General features: G+C 39.7%; 1 protein-coding gene and 2 long non-coding RNA genes across 4 annotated transcripts in view; 2 read left to right on the top strand and 1 right to left on the bottom strand.

Moving 5' to 3' along the window:
• LOC119873711 lies at nt 1–9,843 on the top strand. Of its 2 annotated transcripts, none has more exons than XR_005366233.1 (3): nt 1–965; nt 8,534–8,648; nt 9,291–9,843. It is a non-coding gene; the product is annotated as an uncharacterized LOC119873711 (long non-coding RNA). The 2 variants fall into 2 exon arrangements; XR_005366234.1 differs by having other exon boundaries at nt 8,324–8,648.
• Nucleotides 5,441–22,499, bottom strand: part of GMCL1 (germ cell-less 1, spermatogenesis associated) — a 56,680-nt gene continuing 39,621 nt past the window's right edge. The window contains exons 13-14 of the mRNA XM_038551514.1: nt 20,497–20,584; nt 5,441–6,787 (exon numbers count right to left, since the gene is read on the bottom strand). Of these exons, the coding sequence (XP_038407442.1) occupies nt 6,662–6,787; nt 20,497–20,584 (214 nt within the window). The 3' untranslated portion in view covers nt 5,441–6,661. The remainder of the gene's footprint in view (nt 6,788–20,496; nt 20,585–22,499) is intronic.
• On the top strand, nt 10,425–22,423 carry LOC119876741. Its single transcript, XR_005366235.1, has 2 exons — nt 10,425–11,905; nt 20,982–22,423. It is a non-coding gene; the product is annotated as an uncharacterized LOC119876741 (long non-coding RNA).

Below are 22,499 nucleotides of genomic sequence, written 5' to 3'. Positions count from 1 at the left end.
AGTTGGGCGGCGTCGCTGCTCGGCCGCCGGCGTGGAGGAGGGGAGCCGGCGATCCCGGCCGCGGCTCCGGGGTGGGCGCCCGAGGCTCCAGGAGCCTGCTCCAGCCGGGCCTCCCGCGCCGACGCGCCTCTCGGTTCCCCATTCTCCGTCCCGCTCCTCGTCCAGGTGCGTGAGGTCTGCAGACACGTGGAGGCCCGGCCCGGCCCGGCCCCGGGGCCTTTCCTGCGCGGTCGGGCGCACGCTCACACGGTGTGCTTGCTCCTATTTATTTTTAGTTATTTTTAAAGATTTCTTTCATTCATGCATTCATTCATTCGTTCATTTCATTCATTCATTCATTCATTCATTCATTCATTCATTCATTCATTCATTCATTCATTCTTGAGAGACCCAGAGCGAGGCAGAGAGCCAGGCGGAGGGCGAAGCAGGCTCCGTGCGGGGAGCCCGACGCGGGACTCGATCCGGTGACCCGGGGTCACGCCCTGGGCCGCGGGCAGCCGCGCCGCCGAGCCCCGGGGTCCCCGCTCTGTTCCTAGAGGGGGACACAGCGCGTGTGCGGCGGGCTCGGGGCCGGGATCTCCAGGTGCTGTCTGACCGCCCGCCCGCCCCGCGCCCCGAGCGCACAGACTGAAGATCGGTCAGAGAAATTGGGGACGCAGGGGCGACCCCGAGCTGTTTGGTTCCTGGCCCCGCAGTCATCAGGGCAGAGCAGGAGGCCGTGGCTCGCGTGACAAGGTGCTTGGAAGGTCCGCGTCGTTATTGCCCAGAAGGAGGGACATCTGCTACCTCTGGGAACAGTCGGCCCGGGAAGGGCGGTCTCCGCAGCGCTCCAGATGACATCAAAAAAATAAATAAAAGAGCATTATCAAGAGTTTTCTCCTAGACCTGTATCGCACACCTACGTACCAAAGGATTACTCCCTGAAAAAGACACAAGTCTCCTCTCGAGTGGCTTGCGGTCCACAGGTAAATAGTGTGGAAGCGCATTGACGGGAAGGATGCGGTGTGGCGAGGCCACAGGACAGGTCCCTAACTGGTTTTGGGGGCCGCGGGGATTGTGGAGAAATTGCCAACAGGAAGTAATGTCCAGACAAGACCTTAAGAATGAGTACAAATTAGCCAGAAATGGGGTGACAACGCCTGGGTGGCTCAGTGGTTGAGCGTCTGCCTTTGGCTCAGTGCACGATCCTGGAGTCCCGGGATGGAGTCCGCATCAGGGTCCCCGCAGGGAGCCTGCTTCTCCCTCTGCCTCTCTTCTCCGTGTCTCTCCTGAATAGATGGCAATCTTAAGAAAAAAGAAAAACGGGGTGACAGTTGTGGGGAGCTGGAAGAGATTGTCCAGGTAGAGGAGACTGAATGTGTGAGGGCAAGAGGAAAGGGAGAGGAAATACAAAGGCCAGAACCCCGAGGCAAAGGCCACAGGTAGTCTGAGGGCTTCGAAGGATGGGAGGGAATCAGATTAGAGTCTATTCAGAAAATACTGGATGTGGATACTTGACTAGAGGAATAGGATAGGAGGCTGGTAGAATAATCTAGATTAGACACTCGAGTGGCACGTACTAGAATGGCGTCAGTACGTGAGGGGAATAGTGGCTGCGTTTGAGAAATAGCTGCTGAAACTGGAAAAAACTTGATTTTGAACATAGACGATGAGGGAATCAGAAGAATCAAGAATGACGTCCAGGTTTCCGGCTTGTGAAACTGGAGAGACTGGTAGCATCATCTGCTAAGGCAGAGCATACACGGTGAATTCAGGAGAAAGCTGCTGTTCACACCTGGACCTGCGAATGTGAGGGGCCATTTCAGACACTTAGGGGGAGATGCCACCTAGATGTGTATCTGAAGCCCATTAGAGATCCAGGCTGGAACTACAGAAAAATAAGTCATCAGAGGGGCGTCTGCCTTGGGGTCAGATCGTGACCCCGGGGTCCCGGGATGGAGTCCCACATCGGGCTCCCCACGGGGAGCCTGCTTCTCCCTCTGCCTGTGTCTCTGCCTCTCTCTCTGTGTCTCTCGTGAATAAATAAAGTCTTAAAAAAAAAACTCCACTCACAACGAAACCACTAAAACCTGTGAGTCAACAGACTTTGATGCTAAATTCTATAGGTTAGATGTGTTTTTTTCATTCTTTTTAACCGACACTTAAAATTAACCACTGTCCTTAAAAAGCAGCCTTCTCATGAACTTCTTGGACATCACAGTCACCCAGTTCATTCCGCTTCTGTGCCCACTTCTTAGTCTCTTTCTGGAGACTCTTCGTCCCCTCTGGCTCTCTCCAGGCTGTCTTCTGTCCTGAGCCTGCACCAGGTGATCTCACATATACTTATGGCTTCAATTGAGCATCTGTAATCCGATGATATTTTTGTTTATTAGGGAACATGAGCAAATGGGAGTGGCAGGAGGAGAGCAGGGAGCCTGATGTGGGCTAATCTTCTAATTCCCTCATCATCTATGTTCAAAATCACCAAGTTTTTCCAGTTTCAGCAGCTATTTCTCAAACGCAGCCACTATTCCCCTCACGTACTGACGCCATTCTAGTACGTGCCACTCTAGTGTCTAATCTAGATTATTTTACCAGCCTCCTGTTATTATTTCCCCTCTAGTCAAGTATCCATATCCAGTATTTTCTGAATAAACTCCAATCTGGGGATCCCTGGGTGGCACAGCGGTTTGGTGCCCGCCTTTGGCCCAGGGCGCGATCCTGGAGACCCGGGATCGAATCCCACGTCGGGCTCCCGGTGCATGGAGCCTGCTTCTCCCTCTGCCTATGTCTCTGTCTCTCTCTCTCTGTGACTATCATAAATAAATAAAAATTTAAAAAAAATTTTAAAAAAAAGAAAAACTCCAATCTGGTTCCCTCCCATCCTTCGAAGCCCTCAGACTACCTGTGGCCTTTGCCTTGGGATAACTCTCAACCACGGAGCCACCGAGGCGTCCCTATGAATGGGTTTTGAAGTGGAGACAGAATTTGGAGAACGCTTATGAGAAGTTTAGCCGACTCAGGGCAAAATATGGCAACAGGTGGAGGTCAACATTTGAAGGTTTTTCAAAGATGTGAGAAACTTAAGCACATTTAAATATTGGTGTGAATGAGTCAGTATAGAGGGGGGAAAAAGCAAAATACAAAAGAGAAAGGGAAAAAACCAAAGGAGTAAGTTCTCCAAAGGAGATGGGAAAAGAAATGGTGTGTCTCCAAAAAGCTCCTTCCTCATTGAAATGTGGGCCAGAAACTGGGTTCTGCGAGGGCTCCCTCAGGATGCAGGTTATCCAGCACTGTGTACCTTTCAGCACTGTATCTGGAAGAAAATCCTTTATATTTCTGATAAGTAGCTTGAGGTACCCTCATTCCATTTTAATGGAATTTAAGTGGGGTAAGGTCAACACTTGTGATCACACTTGCTTAATTTTAAGTTCCCTCCCCAACCAGTTTTTCAATAAAGGCAAACTGTATTCAAAGTATGTATGTACCTTACTTAACCAACATTCACAGCCTGTGATGGTCTGCAAATGTGCTATTCTCTAGCCTTGGCTAAATTGTTCTACTTTGCTAGCCCTATTTTAAAAAGGCCACCAGCTTTTACAAAAGTGTCCTACTTTATCATTACGTGTGGATGCATGCTGTTGAGTCAGTAATCTCCCCTCTAAATTAGATGCAGTCTGACTGACCACTGGTTAACAGTGACTGATGACGTCTGAGGCTTTTTGCTTTTATACCCCTATACCTGGACCTTGGGAAAGATGTCAGACTCTCTAAGGAGGAACTGTAGGGTCTTCTCTTAGCTCCACGTTGCTTGAAATCATGAATCAACGTATCATTTCAAGTATTTGATCTACCATTTGCACCCCTGGCTCTATTATCTGTTATTTACATGGGATCATCTTTAAGGGAATACAACTTTTGATATTGTTTCAATGTTAATAGTTCGATATTCTGGACCAACTGTTGAACAGAAAACTTTCTGCAACAATGGAAACAGGTTGTGAATTCAAACCCTAAGTTGGGTTCCATGCTGGGTATTGAGCACTGGGGATGAGCACTGGGGGTTATATTTAAGTGATGAATCATTAAATTCTACTCCTGAAACCAGCACTACACTAACTTGAATTTAAATAAAAATTTAAAATATAGCCACAGTGACCCTTGGTGATCTCACTTTTGCACTTGATATTGAAGATCATTCATATATCATGGTAATCCCATTGAAAGACTTAAAATGGGGCAGCCCGGGTGGCTCAGCGGTTTAGCGCCATCTTCAGCTCAGGGCATGATCCTGGAGATCCGGGATCGAGTCCCACATCGGGCTCCCTGCATGGAGCCTGCTTCTCCCTCTGCCTGTGTCTCTGCCTCTCTGTCTCTCATGAATAAATAAAATCTTAAAAAAAAAAAAAAAGACTTAAAATGTGATAAAATGTTAGCCAATGAACACAATAAAAAGCTAGTGACTACCACTGTTCATTTAATTTTGCCTATACCTTGCTAAGTTCCAAGGCAAATCCATTAAAGAAAAAGGTACATCCATATTCCTTTTTAGTAACTTAGCATGAGATCTTAGAATATTTTCTCTTAAGGATCTCTTCTTTACTGATAACGAAGTTAATTGATACTACTAACCAAGTTACTACTAATAATTATTAATGGGTTAATATTGTTTTTAGCCTTAGTAGTTAAAATTAAAAAAGACTTGGCAAAGGCTATAGGGCAAAGGCAGACAAACACAAAAGCTTTCATACATAACAGTTTCCATGACACCTCAGCTCACGCTTTATGGAAAATAGTCCTATTGAAACAGAAGGAAAAGTTGCTGCTAAGGAATCAAAAACAAAACCAGATCTCATACTAACAGTAGCTAAAAATTATCAATTTCTCAGATGAGAACACAACCTACTCATGATTGAAGAGTAGTTATGGTTTGTGAATGATGTAAGCAATTTGGCTAGGAAAGAACCAAAGGACAGGAACCATATATAATTCCAATTTGGTTAATTTACATGATGAAATAGTTAATTTTACTAATATACTCAAACTTTCTCTTTACTCCCAATATTTCTAAAACTTTAATCACATAATTCAAATTAAGGTTATTTATATTTTTTAGCAAGCAAACTTTGATGCTAGAATACGATAGGAAAAAAAGCATCTCAAAAAGAGAATTATAGTTAAATATAAAAATAAGAAATGTAGCCTCTTGATATGGCTAAATTGTTGTATTTAAACATTTAAACTACAGTTCGACGGGTGGGGGAAGGAGAGGCATCAAAGGTTCCTTTACGTCAAAAAGGATGAATTTTGAAAGGAGAAAAGCAATTTATGAACCTATGGACATATTACTGGAGAAAAAAACTACCAAATTCCAAAAGTTAAATCTAATTGGAAAAAATCTAGAAAGAAAAAAATTCTGCTTTCAACTAAGTTTTTTTTGTCCATTTTATAGAAGAGCTTATTTATTCTTTTTCCAAATGGGTATTTATTATTTGTACAGATACATAAAAATGATTCCCGTTTTTAAAAACATACTAAAAATATACATTAACCACAAAAAGCTTAACTCTGACTGGAAAGAAGATGAGCATGGTTATTTGCAAAAGAGCAATAAACACAAAAAGCAAACATAAATTATGACAAGTGTACATCCATTTTTGATAAAAATAAGTTCTATTTTTACATTAATACTTTATTATAATCTTCTATATGAGATCCTCCGACCTTATTTACATTTGCTATGAAATTTCTATTAGCATGTATAACTCAAAGGCACTCAATTCAGAGGTTTATAAGGTCCTGAGCTTAAGTAGGAAATAGGATTCCCAACCAAAATTTGAACATAAATAATTCTGCAGATCAGAGAATATGAAAATGTTTAAAGTATAATATTTGGTACATAAATAATCCATGACCAAGAATAAAGTACAGAATGTCAAAGAAAAGACCATGTAAGGCAAAAGAATATCCTCAGGTTCAAATTGATTTTCTCCCCCATTCAAGTTCATTTGAAAGTCTAAAGCTGATTTTGTTAAAAATCCTAAGAAAACTAAATTAAAAGCAAAGTAAAATAGCATGAAAATGCTTACATTAAATAAAAAGTTCCCCAGCTTAGTCTCCAAAACCACAAAAAAGTATTTAATGATTAAAAATGAGCACAGCTTAGAGGAATAGCAGAATACGAGGAGGAATTAATGAGCAGTTGAAAAAAATTAAAGGACAGCTTTAACTGTAACAACTGAAACAGCATTTATAATTAGCCATTCAAATAGTTTCTTTAGCATTCTTTTAGCCAAATAAAAATAAGTTTACAGGTAGATAACTGACAGTCACTAACATTAGGTAGGATCAAAGTTTAAACCAAAAATTAAATCTATATTAGGCTTCAGAGAAATATGAATTTTACCTACAGCAATTTTCTACTGATGCTTAAAAATTAAAAGCATGAGTCAACATCTTTGTAACAAATGGTTTGACAGACATTTTCTTGGCTTTAAAATGTTTTTTTTTCATATATGCATAGAAATGTAATGAGCATAAGAATAGTCCTCTGTATTATCTGTACAGTTCATAAGGCCTTTGTCTTTGTTAGTCACCTTAGACGTGAATATCAGTAGGGCCATTAAATTAAAGCTGGCCGAAAAAGTTTTCAAAGTGCTACTGTTTCCAACTGATGAGATCCTCAGTTTTCTGGATTTTCTGGATGATTATTTTCAGTTCTTTTTTCTGGTGATATATACAGGAAGTTACAGCAGATGTATAAAGGGAAGATGAGAAGTCTGCTGTCCAAGTTCATCACTACTTGTTCCTATAAAACAAATTTGTAGCTTTAATAACAAGAAAAAATAAAACAGAAAACCAAACTGTTGAATCCAGTTAACAGAAGGAGATCATATGGTGGTTAAGAGCTTTGTATCCAGGGGCGCCTGGGTAGCTCCCTCGGTTAGGTGTCTGCCTTTGGCTCAGGTCGTAACCCCTAGGTCCTGAGATCAAGCCCTGCATTGGGCTCCCTGCTAAGCAGGGAGCCTGCTCCCTCTCCCTCTGCCCAACCCTCCTCATCCTCTCTCTTTCAAATAAATAAACTCTTAAAACAACAACAACAAAACAAGAGCTTGCATCCAAAGTCTCAAAATCACTGTTCAGATCTTGAAACTCCTACCTACTCCTACTGGCTGTGAGGTTGGGCAAGTCAATGACTTGTCAGCTGCAGCTTCCTTACTGTAAAATGAATAAAAATACCTACCTCATATGATTATAGTGAGGATTAAATGAGACATAGAGGACTCAGCAAAGCCAGCCATGTAGGAATTACTCAGTCATGGTAGTTATTTTCATTATGAAAAATTTCTATCCAGTATCTACATAACGTATGAACAGATGTAGTCCAGAAATACATAGCAATTTGGATTCATTTCATGATGGCCTTATTTATTGTTTTTAAAAAGATTATTTATTCATTTGAAAAAGAGGGAGAGAGCAAGACACAAGCCGGGGAAGAAGAGGGAGAAGCAGACTCCCCACTGAGCAGGGAGCCCGATGCACAGCCGGAGCCCGATGTAGGGCCCGATCCTGGGACTCAATCCCAGGACCCCGGGATCATGACCTGAGCCCAAGGCAGATGCTTAACTGATTGAGCCACTCAGGTGCCCCTCCTGATGGCCTTTAGGTATTGCAAATAATAGGGAAGGTGGGAAGTCATTAATAGCACCAATAAGCATGGTTCCCATATTCCCACTAATTTTTTAAAAAGATATTTATTTATTCATGAGACACACAGAGAGAGGGGCAGAGACACAGGCAGAGGGAGAAGCAGGCTCCCTGTGGGGAGCCTGATACAGGATTCCAACCCAGGACCCCGGGATCATGCCCTGAGCCGAAGACAGATGCTCAACCACTGAGCCATTTTTTTTAAGCCCACATTCCCACTCTTGTCCTATATTTTCCACTCTCTCTAATGAAAACATATTATTTGTCTCTTGGAATTTAAAATACATTATCTTGTAAAAAAATAAAATAAAATAAAATACATTATCTTGTAAAATCAATTTCAGGCTCAATTAAATCAGTACACGTGAGAATGCCCTGAAATCTCATAGAGACAGGAGTCGATCCTGTACCTGAAAGGCACAAATGTGATCATCTTTCATTCTACAAATCTCCATTTGGAACCCTGTACGAACAGCATTTGGTGAAAAAAGTCATCAGAGTAAAAAGAGCAACACTGGAACTTCTACTTTTTGAATACTTACATTCTTTGCAGTAATATACATTAGTTTTGCTTTATTTTATACATTTTGAAGAATGTATTATTTTTTTAAAAGATTTTTTATTTATTTATTTATAGAGATGCAGAGAGAGAGAGAGAGAGAGGCAGAGACACAGGCAGAGGGAGAAGCAGACTCCATGCAGAGAGCCTGACGTGGAACTTGATCCAGGGTCTCCAGGATCACGCCCTGGGCTGCAGGAGGCGCTAAACAGCTGCGCCACCGGGGCTGCCCTGAAGAATGTATTATTAAGTACTGTTTAAACCTAAAGTTTTTTATTTTTTACTAAGGAAGATGCTCCTGCAAAGAAGGATGAACACACTGGAACATGTGAATGATTGGTGTAGGCTTAACTGGACATAGCTTCTGTGGTGGAGGAAAAGCAAGATAAATTGGATAAAGAGGGTAAGGAACACGAACACACACACACACACACACACACACACACACACACACACACACACAATATCTCTAGATACCTCCAAATGGGGGAAGTGGTGTTTTTAAAAAAGTGTTAGTGAACAAGATGGGTGAGATGATGGATCAAGTGAGGCGATCACCTAGGCTGATGGTACTAACAGGGTTAGCAGAGAGAAATGATGTCAAACATAGTTGGTCTTTAGAAGCTTGAATCACTCTGGTCTAGACAAAGTTTGTAGCTACAACCCAGGTGAAGACACACTAACTGAATTTGTTGAGCACATATACTTTGACGATATGTACATTTGATGATTAAAAACCAAGATTCAGTGCCACAACAAAACAGAGTCCAAGGAAGATTCTAATATTTCAATATAGGTAGGGCTGGGGGTGGGGGTAGGTCTAAGTGCCAACTTTGGGAAAAGAGGGGAGCCATGTAGACATCATCTGAGAGCTGAACGGACACACTGATTTCTGAATATTAGGTTCTATTAATTCTCAATCCCCATCCCCAAACTAGAGAGATCTAATCTTAGCTTTACTAAACCTCTAACTCCACCCGAGGGCTCAATTTACAACTGTTTGCACTGAAGCAACATAACGTTCATTTCCTTTCTTCCCCTACAGAGTGGAAGCTGAGAAGCCCACACATCACAGCATCAGACAGAGCGGCAGCATCTTTCTAGGTCTCCATTTCTACTTCCAGACTGTTACTTCTCCATCTTCATTTACAAATCCCTGCTTCTCTGAGGCTCATCACTTATTCTGTACTATAGCTCTATCACTTCCCCACATGTTCCATCTAGGTCTAAATTCCAAGGATTTATAAATCTCTCTATTGGAAATTGTCACCTAGATATAAAGCAGCCCCAATTCAAACCATCAGCTACTTGCTACTACCTCTTCTTTTGGGGCCATCTAACTTTCACTCTTGCAATTTGGCTTGGACTGCCCAACCTGGCTCTTGAATGTCTCACCAGGTTACTTTTTTTGCTCACCTCTCAAATACCAGTGTCCCCTAGGTTTCTGTCCTGTCAGATTCTCCACACAGTTCCTGGAGGCCACCTCATCCAGTTCTTCCTAGTCTAGGCATTCTTTTAAACCCCAGATCCATTTACCCACTGCCCATCACACTTTCCCCTCAGTGCCCTGAAATTAAATATGGCCTAAGCTGAATTCATTATCTTTTCATCCTCACTTTGTCACGTTCATTCTCCTTCCTGTAATCCAAATCAAAGGAAAAATTACCATAAATCAAGTTGCCCAAGTCAGAATATTAGGAACTATCTTTACTCTCTTCCTTCACATAATTAGGCATCAAATTCTATCAACTGCACTTATTTCTAGAACCCATCAACACTTCTTCATCTCCACTGCTACCTTCCTTAAGTTAAGGTTTTCATTATTTATCTGGATTATACCAATAACTTCTAAATCATCCTCTAATTATTACCATGTCTCTAATCCTTCTTATACAATGCTAAGACTCTTCATCTTTTTTTAAAAGATTTTATATTTGGGGATCCCTGGGTGGCTCAGTGGTTTAGCACCTGCCTTCAGCCCAGGGCGTGATCCTGGAGTCCCGGAATCGAGTCCTACATCAGGCTCCCTGCAAGGAGCCTGCTTCTCCCCCCTCTGCCTGTGTCTCTGCCTCTCTGTGTCTCTGTGTCTTTCGTGAAAAAAAAAATAAAAAATAAAAAATTCATGAAAGACACAGAGAGAGAGAAAGAGGCAGAGACACAGGCAGAGGGGGGAGAAGCAGACTCCTTGCAGGGAGCCTGATGTAGGACTCGATCCTGGAACCCCAGGATCACGCCCTGAGCCAAAGGTGGCACTAAACCGCTGAGCCACCCGGGCTGCCTGAGATGCTCCATCTAATGCAAATCTAGTCAGCATAGTTTTATAAGATAGCTATAAAAACAAAAATCACTAGCTTTCATCAAAACTGTCATTAGAAACTATTAGGAAGAAAATTCATTTCATATTAGCAATAAAATATACTTAGACTTTTGCTTCTAGGAAATATATGGGGGGAAACTATGGGGAAAATAAAAATTTAAGGGAAAACTATAAATTTTAGAGAGAGACATAAAAGGAGACCTATGTAAAGCAGAAAATACCATATGCCAGAAAGGAAGACATCAGTTTTCCACAAATCATATATTTAACAAATATAAATCAAATCCTCCTAAGATTTTTTGAGAGGAAACTTGATTCTATATGCTATTAATAATAATAATCATGGACAAAGACCCCAGAGGTTTCTGAAAAGAATAAAGGTGGGTTTGCATTACTAGGTATTAAAATTCATTTTAAAGTTAGTCTAGTTAAAAGTGTATTGTTTCTGCAAAAAGAAGTCAATAAAGCCTAACAAAGTTCAGAAATGAAAGCAAGTATAAAAGGATTTAGTATGTGGTAAAGTGGCATTACAAATACACTGATACATCTGATACATTCCATCTATGTCATCAGAATATACTCCAATATAAAAAAGGAAATAGAAGTAGAAAAAAAATACAGACATAATCCCAATTAGAAGTCCTAAACATCACATGAAAAGAAATCATTAGAGGAATAGACTGACAAATTGTTTCATGAAGGTTCAGAGACAAGTAACAAGAATGGAGAAAGCTACAGCATACCACAAATATTGTTATTCTTAACATACAAAAGCTGTTAAAAATTAACAAGAAAACAGACCACACCCTAATAAGGACTTCAACATTAACAATATAAACTATCAACTAACAAAATCTAGTATATCTAATGTGCATACAAAATACCTAACTACACCAGTAACTAAAAAAATGAAAATTGTTTTAATTTTTATTTTTTTAAAAATATTTTATTTATTTATTCATGAGAGACACAGAGAGAGAGAGAGGCAGAGATACAGACAGAGGGAGAAGCAAACTCCATGCAGGGAGCCTGATGTGGGACTCGATCCCGGGTCTTCAGGATCACGCCCTGGGCTGAAGGCAGGTGCTAAACCGCTGAGCCACCCAGGGATTCCCCTGTTTTAATTTTTATATAATCTGTTTCTACATTTTGTATTGGGGGAAAGATTAGAGTGAAAAGACCACTATTTTGGGTAGACTCTTGTATAATGCTAGAAGAAACATAAATTGGACAGTCTATTTATTGGACAGTCATTTTATTTTTTTTAGATTTTATTTATTTATTCATAGACACACAGAGAGAGGCAGAGACACAGGCAGAGGAAGAAGCAGGCTCCCTGCATGGTAAGCACACTTACCCTTTTCCATAAAGTTTTTCCTAGTCGCCATCACATTCTTACTTTTCGATCTAGAAATTGCACTACTCCTTCCACCTCCCTGAGCATCACAAACTAACAAACTAACAACAATACTCATTATAGCACTCCTACTAATCTCTTTATTAGCCATCCGCAAGCCTAGCTTATGAATGAACTGAAAAAGGACTGGAATGAACTGAATATAATTAGTTTAAACTAAAACAAATGATTTCGACTCATTAAATTATGATTTAACTCATAATTATCATATGTCCACAGTATACTTTAACATCTTCCTGGCATTTATCCTCTCTCTAATGGGCATACTTATCTACCGATCCCACCTATTATCATCCCTATTATGCTTAGAGGGCACGATACTGTCACTATTCGTAATAATATCTGTAACTATCTTAAACAATCATCTCACATTAGTCTGCGTGATACCAATTGTATTACTAGTATTCGCTGCACACGAAGCAGCGTTAGGATTGTCTTTACTAGTTATAATATATAACACCTATGGGACTGATTATGTACAAAATCTGAACCTTCTACAATGCTAAAAATTATTATTCCCACTACTATACTTATCCCGCTGGCCTGAATATCAAAACCTAATATAATCTGGATCAACACAACAACATACAGCCTATTAATCAGTTTAATTAGTCTGTCCTATCTAAATCAACCCAATGACAATACCCTAAATTCCTCATTACTATTTTTCTCCGACTCCCTATCAGCACCCTTACTAGCACTCACAACATGACTCCTACCTCTTATACTAATAGCAAGTCAATTCCACTTATCAAAAGAGCCGCTAACCGAAAAAGCTATGTACCTCAATACTGATTCTACTTCAACTATTTCTAATCATAACCTTCACCACCACAGAACTAATCCTCTTCTATATCCTATTCGAAGATACGCTAATTCCAACCCTTATTATTATCACCCGATGAGGAAATCAAACCGAACGATTAAACGCAGGACTATACTTTCTATTTTACACTTTAATAGGATCTTTGCCCCTCCTAGTAGCACTTCTTTATATTCAAAACACCATAGGCTCCCTCAATTTCCTTATAATCCAATACTGAATTCAACCCCTACCAAACTCCTGATCTAATATTTTTCTGTGATTAGCATGCATGATAGCTTTTATAATAAAAATACCCTTATATGGACTCCACTTATGACTGCCAAAAGCACACGTAGAAGCCCCCATCGCCGGCTCCATGGTACTTGCAGCTGTACTTCTAAAATTAGGTGGATATGGCATAATATGAGTCACGACCCTATTAAATCCCCTAACCAGCTTTATAGCATATCCCTTTATACTACTATCCTTATGAGGCATAATTATAACGAGCTCTATTTGTCTTCGCCAAACAGACCTAAAATCCCTAATTGCATACTCCTCAGTCAGCCATATAGCACTTGTCATCGTAGCAGTCCTCATCCAAACACCATGAAGTTATATAGGAGCAACAGCCCTAATAATTGCCCACGGCCTAACATCGTCCATACTATTCTGCTTAGCCAACTCAAACTAAGAACGAATTCATAGCCGTACCATAATTCTCGCACGAGGACTTCAAACTCTCCTTCCCCTAATAGCAGCATAATGACTACTAGCAAGCCTTACAAACCTAGCCCTCCCTCCTACAATTAATTTAATCGGAGAACTATTCGTAGTAATAGCCTCATTTTCATGATCTAACATCACTATCATCCTAATAGGAACAAATATTATCGTCACTGCCCTATACTCCCTCTACATACTAATTACCACACAACGCTGGTAAGCACACCCACATTAAAAACATCAAACCATCTTTCACATGAGAAAACACCTTAATAACCCTGCACCTATTACCATTGCTTCTCTTATCTCTTAACCCTAAAGTCATCCTAGGACCCATCTACTGTAGGCATAGTTTAATAAAAATGTTAGATTGTGAATCTAACAATAAAAGCTCAAACCTTTTTGCCTACCGAAAAAGTACTGCAAGAACTGCTAACTCATGCCCCCCATGCATAAAAGCATGGCTTTTTCAACTTTTATAGGATAGAAGTAATCCGTTGGTCTTAGGAACAAAAAAATTGGTGCAACTCCAAATAAAAGTAATAAATATATTCGCTTCCTGCATAATTACAGCCTTGATCATACTTACTCTGCCAGTTATTCTAACTTCTAGTAAACTTTACAAGAATAAACTATACCCATACTATGTAAAAACAACTACCTCTTACACATTTATAATCAGCATGATCCTTACAATAATATTTATTCACTCAGGACAAGAAATAATTATCTCAAACTGACATTGAATAACAATCTAAACCATAAAACTATCCTTGAGCTTTAAACTAGATTATTTCTCAATAATTTTCGTACCTGTAGCTCTCTTTGTCACATGATCCATCATAGAATTCTCTATATGATACATGCACTCAAACCTTTACATTAACCGATTTTTAAAATATCTCCTCATATTCCTTGTCACTATAATAATTCTAGTCACCGCAAATAACATATTCCAGCTATTCATCGGCTGAGAAGGGGTGGGTATCATATCTTTCCTACTTATTGGGTGAGGGTATGGCCGAACAGATGCAAACACAGCTGCCCTACAGGCAATCCTCTACAACTGCATTGGAGATGTAGGATTTATCATAGCAATAGCATGATTCCTATTAAACTTAAATACATGAGACCTCCAACAGATCTTCATAACAACTAACAACAACCTCAACCTACCATTACTTGGCCTACTACTAGCAGCCACCGGTAAATCTGCCCAGTTTGGCTTATACCCATGACTCCCCTCAGCCACAGAAGGTCCAACCCCTCCCCACCCCACCCACCCCTGTATCGGCCCTACTCCACTCCAGCACAATAGTTGTAGCAGGAGTGTTTCTACTCATCCGCTTTCATCCCCTGATAGAACAAAGCCAAACTATTCAAACACTCACCTTATGCTTAGGAGCTATTACAACACTATTCACCGCAATCTGTGTCCTCACACAAAATGACATTAAAAAAATCGTAGCCTTCTCCACTTCAAGTCAACTAGGACTCATAATTGTAACAATTGGCATCAACCAGCCCCATTTAGCATTTCTACATATCTGCACCCATGCATTCTTCAAAGCCATACTATTCATATGTTCAGGGTCAATTACTCACAGTCTAAATGACGAACAAGACATTCGAAAAATAGGTGGACTGTTTAAAGTTCTCCCTTTTACCACAACCTCCCTTATTATTGGTAGCCTCGCACTAACAGGCATGCCCTTCCTCACAGGATTTTACTCTAAAGACCTAATCATCGAGACTGCCAACACGTCGAATACCAACGCCTGAACCCTCTTAATTACTCTCGTTGCCACATCCCTAACTGCTGCCTACAGTACTCGAATTTTATTCTTTGCATTACTAGGCCAACCCCGTTTTAACCCTTTAATTCTCATCAACGAGAATAATCCACTCCTAATTAACTCTATTAAACGTCTCCTCCTTGGAAGTGTATTCGCAGGATATATCATCTCCCACAGTATTACACCTACCACCATCCCACAGATAACTATGCCTCATTATCTAAAAATATTTGCCCTTGCAGTGACTATTTTAGGTTTCATCCTGGCACTAGAACTAAACCTCACAATACAAGGGCTTAAATTTAATTACCCGTCCTACACCTTCAAATTTTCAAATCTTGGCTATTATCCAACCATTATACACCGCCTCACACCTAAGATAAGCCTGTCTATAAGTAAAAAATCAGCATCAATACTCCTAGACTCACTCTATTTGACTAGAAAATATTTTACCCAAATCAATCTCACATTTTCAAATAAAATCCTCCACCTTAGTTTCTAACCAAAAAGGCCTAAACTATACTTTCTCTCCTTTATAATTACCATAACCCTTAGCCTACTAATCCTTAATTACCACGGGTAACCTCCATAATTACCAACACACCAGTCAACAATGACCAACCAGTGACAATCACTAATCAAGTACCATAACTATATAATGCCGCAATTCCCATAGCTTCCTCACTAAAGAACCCTGAATCCCCAGTATCATAAATAACCCAGTCTCCCATTCCATTAAATTTTAATACTACCTCAACCTCATCATCCTTTAAAATATAACAGGCAGTTAACAATTCAGATAATAAGCCAGTAATAAAAGCTGCTAATACAGCCTTATTAGAGACTCAAACTTCAGGATACTGTTCAGTGGCCATAGCAGTCGTATAACCAAAAACTACAAGCATACCTCCCAAATAAATCAAAAAGACCATCAACCCTAAAAAAGACCCCCCCAAATTCAACACAATTGCACAACCAATCCCACCACTAATAATCAATACAAGCCCACCATAAATAGGAGACAGCTTTGTAGCAAAACCTACAAAACTCATTACAAAGACAATGCTTAAAATACAATGTATGTTATCATTATTCCTACATGGAATTTAACCATAACTAATGACATGAAAAATCATCGTTGTATTTCAACTATAAGAACATTAATAGGGATCCCTGAGTGGCGCAGCGGTTTGGCGCCTGCCTTTGGCCCAGGGCGTGATCCTGGAGACCCAGGATCGAATCCCACATCGGGCTCCCGGTGCATGGAGCCTGCTTCTCCCTCTGCCTGTGTCTCTGCCTCTCTCTCTCTCTTTGTGTGACTATCATAAATAAAATAAAAATTAAAAAAAAAAAAAAAGAACATTAATGACCAACATTCGAAAAACTCACTCACTAGCTAAAATTGTTAACAGCTCATTTATTGATCTCCCCGCACCATCAAACATCTCTGCTTGATGAAACTTTGGATCTCTGCTAGGAGTGTGCTTGATTCTACAGATGACAACAGGTTTATTTCTAGCTATACACTACACATCAGACACATCGACAGCCTTTTCATCAGTCACTCATATCTGTCGAGATATTACAGCTGAATCATCCGTTATATACATGCAAATGGAGCCTCTATATTATCTGCCTATTCATACATGTAGGACGAGGCTTATACTATGGATCCTATATATTCATAGAAACATGAAACATCGGAATTATTCTCTTATTCGCAACCATAGCCACAGCATTCATAGGTTATGTCCTACCATGAGGACAAATATCATTTTGAGGAGCCACAGTCATCACAAATCTTCTCTCAGCTATCCCTTATATTGGAACTAACCTAGTAGAATAGATCTGAGGTGGCTTCTCAGTCGATAAGGCAACCTTAACACGATTTTTTGCATTCCATTTTATCCTCCCATTCATCATCGCAGCCCTAGCAATAGTCCACCTATTTCTACACGAAACTGGATCCAACAACCCCTCAGGAATCACATCTGACTCAGACAAAATCCCATTCCATCCCTACTATACAATCAAAGACATTTTAGGAGCCCTACTTCTATTTTTAGTACTGATATCACTAGTTTTATTTTCACCAGACCTACTAGGAGACCCAGACAATTATACTCCTGCAAATCCCCTCAACACTCCCCCACACATTAAGCTGAATGATACTTCCTATTCGTCTACACCATCCCACGATCCATCCCCAAATAAGCTAGGAGGGGTTCTTGCCTTAGTATTCTCCATCCTAATTCTAGCAATTATCTCCTTATTTTACACATCCAAACAATGTGGAATAATATTCCGACCCCTCAGTCAATGTTTATTCTGATTACTAACAGCCGATCTACTCACATTAACATGAATCGGGGGACAACCAGTAGAGCACCCCTTTATTATTATTGGCCAAATCGTCTCCATTCTATACTTTACCATCCTCTTAGTCCTACTACCAACTATCAGTATCATCGAAAACAATCTCCTAAAATGAAGAGTCTTTGTAGTATATTTATTACCTTGGTCTTGTAAACCAAAAATGGAGACTAATCACCCTCCCTAAGACTCAAGGAAGAAGCACCAGCTCCACCATCAGCACCCAAAGCTGAAATTCTTCTTAAACTATTCCCTGATAACAAACCCTCCTCTATTCATATATTGCAACAACTCTACTGTGCTATGCCAGTATGTCCAAAATTTCTTTTTTTCCCTCCTCTATGTACGTCGTGCATTATTGGTTTGCCCCATGCATATAAGCCCCGCAGGGAGCCGGACGTGGGACTCGATCCCAGGTCTCCAGGATCACCCCCCAGGCTGCAGGCGGTGCCAAACTGCTGCGCCACCGGGGCTGCCCTGGACAATCATTTTAAAGCGCAATCTAAACAATAGAAAATGTGTACACCATTTGACAAGAATTTTCCCTCGTGGAATTAATCTTTAAAAAAACCATAAAAATGTGTGAAGATATATGTACGTGTTTTTATAATAGTGAAAAAACAAAAAACTTTACCCCCAAAGGAGGAATTATTTAAATCATAGTATATCCAAAATAACTAATATTATGTAATAATAAAAATGACATTGTGGATATACATTTTATTGATAAGAGCTATATATAACAATGTGGAAAAATAGGTCATAAAATAACAGCAAGATCTAATTTTGGTGTTATCTTTAAGTGAGATAAGTATGATTTTTCTTTCTGCTTTTTTATATTTTCCATTTTTTTCTTTAACATCTATAACCTATATAAAACACACATATGCAACTCCCAACCATAACCCTTCCAAAGCTTTCTACAGATTTCAGGAAAAAGTCCACGCTCCAGCCTCAGCCCATCATGCCTTGGCTCTCGTCCTACTGAACTCTTCCAAACCTCTCTCAATTCCTCCAATGACCCTTGTGCTCTCTTGCCTCCATCTTATTCATCAATTGAGGCTTCATTCAGGTATCCATTCCCTTTTCAATTTTTCCAGGAAAGGAAATTTTCCAGGAGCTGTTGTCTCTGTTGTCCCTTCTCTTCCTCCCCCAACAACCACACCTGCCCTCAACCCCACAGTCAAAGTTAGAAACTTCTCCTTCAACATTACATTTATACAATACACAAATACACATTATATTATATATTTATATATATATATAAAGAGGAACACAAGTTTCTCTTTATTTACTCTACTCCTAGCACAGAACCTAGCACTCCGCAGGAACTCCAATGTTTGCTGAACAAACACAAGGAGCACTTGAAATACAGTTATCTTGGCCTGGTGCTTTAAATCTGTGGTTGTTTATGACATTCCAGGTAGAAAGTAAAGATAGCCATTGTTCATGCAGCTCCAGAAGGACCAACAGAGTTCTACTGAAGGCAGATTTGAACTTCTATTATCTATCTTCTCAAATACTATCTACCATGTGAGAGAGTCAGCTCATTGTTGCTAGAATTACAAGTGGAGGATCCTCTATAAGAATGTTGTTAAAGGTGTTCTCATACAGGGTATGTGAGGTTAGAGCTACGTGAGGTGAGAATTATCACCCCAAGGTTCCTCGCAATGCTAAAATCTGATGTTCTGTAAGAGGCCCTTCAGTCTGGAAAAAACTGCTAACTGCTAATAATTTATGTAAACTCTAGGCTCTTAACCCTTTATTAAAACAGTATGTCCCTTGGAATCGTGGTTAGTCTTAACAGAAGTACACTTCCTTAATATATATATATTTTAAAGATTTATTTGAGGGAATCCCTGGGTGGCACAGCGGTTTGGCGCCTGCCTTTGGCCCAGGGTGCGATCCTGGAGACCCGGGATCGAATCCCACGTCAGGCTCCCGGTGCATGGAGCCTGCTTCTTCCTCTGCCTGTGTCTCTGCCTCTCTCTCTCTTTGATGACTATCATAAGTAAATAAAATTAAAAAATAAATAAATAAATAAAAAATAAAGATTTATTTGAGAGAGTGTGTGTGCTTGCACGTGTGCACATACAGGTGAGCAAGAGGCGGGAGGAGCAAAGGGAGAGGGAGAAGCAGACTCTTCACTGAGCAGGTTGCCCAATGTGATACAATATGGGACTCGATCCCAGGACCTGGGATCATGACCTGAGCTGACAGCGCTTAACTGACTGGGCCACCCAGGCGTCCCCAAACTTAATATTTTAACAGATCTCATATTACTTTTTTGAAATGGTTTACTTTCTCATCATGACATCTTGAAACTTCTACATGCATGTGATACATGAAGAAACAGATGGCTTTAGAGAGAGTTTTGGGAATATTACAGATGCTTGCTACTTTACAAACCTGTTATGCTAAAGCATAATGTTCTCTTAATATTCAGAAGCTATGGAGACATACTGGATTATCTTCAAGGTGTTTGCTAATAATCTATAAATAAATGCACTTATGAACACAATGGATAAAGCAATTAAGATTCATAACTTTCTGAAGAAGTTATTCAGGATAAACAATTATTTCCCTATTATCAGCATTTCCCTGCCCCTCAAATCAAATTGAGTTTTCTTTTTCCTCTTTTTGTCTTAGTTACACTTTTAATAAAATGAGGGCAAACTATGCATAAGTGAACAGAATATTTCCATTCCTGCCTTCAAAAAAACTTTTAAACCAGTCTTTAAATCAAATGTTAATTCTACTTAAGAATTTTCAAGAGAGGATTCAAAAGACAAATACCAGAAAGGTAATCAAACATACCTGGTCCTTTTCAAGTGTAAGTATTTGATAGCCAGTTGTTCTACTACATATTAGTTTTCCACTACTATCAAAAGAGGCCAAACGTAATCTAGGATTAAAAAGAAAAACAGAAATAACAAACATATGATCTTTTTTTTAAGATCTTATTTCCAAGTAACCTGCACACCCAACGTGGGGCTGGAACCCACTACCCTACAATCAAGAGTTGCGTACTCCTCCGACTGAACCAGCAGGTGCCCCTAAATGGTTTTTTAACCACAGATTAACTTAAACATGCTCTCCCTCACTTTAATATTTAACATTTTCACTTTTTCTTCCATATTCTTTTATTTGATAAAAGGTCTTAAAAAGTCTTTTCAAATTCTAAACCGACCCTGTTACAGATTTATACGCTTGTGCTGTTATACGTACCTGGGATCTAAAATAATACATAAATGTCTTTTTGTTGTGGTAGAACATACATAAAATTAAAATACCATTTCTAGGTTTACAGTTCTCAGCCTTAAACACAGCCTCATGGTCCTGCGGTCAGCACTGCCCTCCACGTCCAGAACTTCCTCCCGCCTGGACTCTGCACCCAGCGCACACAGATCCCCACCCCACCTCGCCACTGATGCCGTTCTCCTTTCTCGGTGAACCTGTCACTCTACGTACTCTGTATGAGTGCAATCGTACCCTATTTGTTTGTGACTGGCTTATTTCACTTAACATAAGGTCATCAAGGTTCATGTTGTTGCATATGTGACAATTTCCTTTCCTTTCAAGGCTGAATAAAATTCCTTTGTAGGTACGGACAATATCTACATAGAGCTCTGCTGAGGGACACGTGGGCTGCTTCCACCTTCTGGCCACTGGGAATAACGCTGCTGTGAAAATGAATATACTGATATCTGTTCCAGACCCTGCTTTCAGTTCTTTTGGGTAAATACCCAGATGAGAAATTGCTGGATCATATGCTAATTCTATGTTTAATTTTTTGAGGAAATGCCATTTCGTTTTCCACCTAGGACACACCATTTTATATTCCCACCAGCAATGCACAAAGATCCAATTTCTCCACATCCTCATCAACACTTTTTGTTGTTTTTGATAATAGGCATTCTAATGGGTTTGAGGTGCTATCTCATTATGATTTTGATTTGCATTTCTCTGATGAGTGATGTTTCATGTTTGAAAAGATGCTCATTAGCCATCTGCATATCTTCTTTGCAGAAATGTTTAAGTCCACTGCTCATGTGTGAATAAAGTTGTTTGTCTTTTTGTTATGGAGTTTTAGGAGTTCTCTAAAATTCTAGATATTAGCTCCTTATCAGATACATTGTTAGCAAGTTTCTCCTATTCTCTGGGTTGTTGCATTTTTACTCTTGTGCTAGTGTCCTTTGGTACACAAGACTTTAATTTTGATGAAGTCCAATTTATTTTTTTCTTTTGTTATCTCTGCTTTGGTGTCATATTGAAGAAAGCACTGCCAAATCCAATGTCAAGAAGATTTCCCTCTATGTTTTCTTCCAAGAATTGTTTTATAGTTTCAGCTCTTATGTGTAGGTCTTTGATCCATTTTGAGTTAATTTCACATATGGTAGAAGGTAAATATATGACTTTAAAAAAACCCATTCATTAAGCTATTTTCCAATTCATCAGCATCTTCTCCAGATAGAGCCAGCTCAACTATCTGGCAAATTTGGGACTTTTGAAATCCCACAGAAAGTGAAGGACAATACCAGACATGTTTTCCTGGAAAAATACCTTGCTGTTTTTACATTCTGGACCTATAATCTGCAAGAACAGCAGCAAAGCAACAGCTTCAAGTCTATTACCAATCCTGTATCATTCATATTCTAGCCTATTCTTTCTGACATACTAGATCCAGACTTTTTTATTTTGATTATTACTAACATGTCACAGCAATAAAAGCTTATTATTATTATTTCCTTGCACATTCATATATATTTTCATATATATTGTATCTTATCAAAACTCTACTATGGTTGGTGTAAATTATT

The sequence above is a fragment of the Canis lupus genome, chromosome 10 (assembly GCF_011100685.1).
Source record: "Canis lupus familiaris isolate Mischka breed German Shepherd chromosome 10, alternate assembly UU_Cfam_GSD_1.0, whole genome shotgun sequence".
Classification (NCBI taxonomy): Eukaryota; Metazoa; Chordata; class Mammalia; order Carnivora; family Canidae; genus Canis; species Canis lupus.
This window is presented reverse-complemented; position numbering and strand designations above follow the sequence as displayed.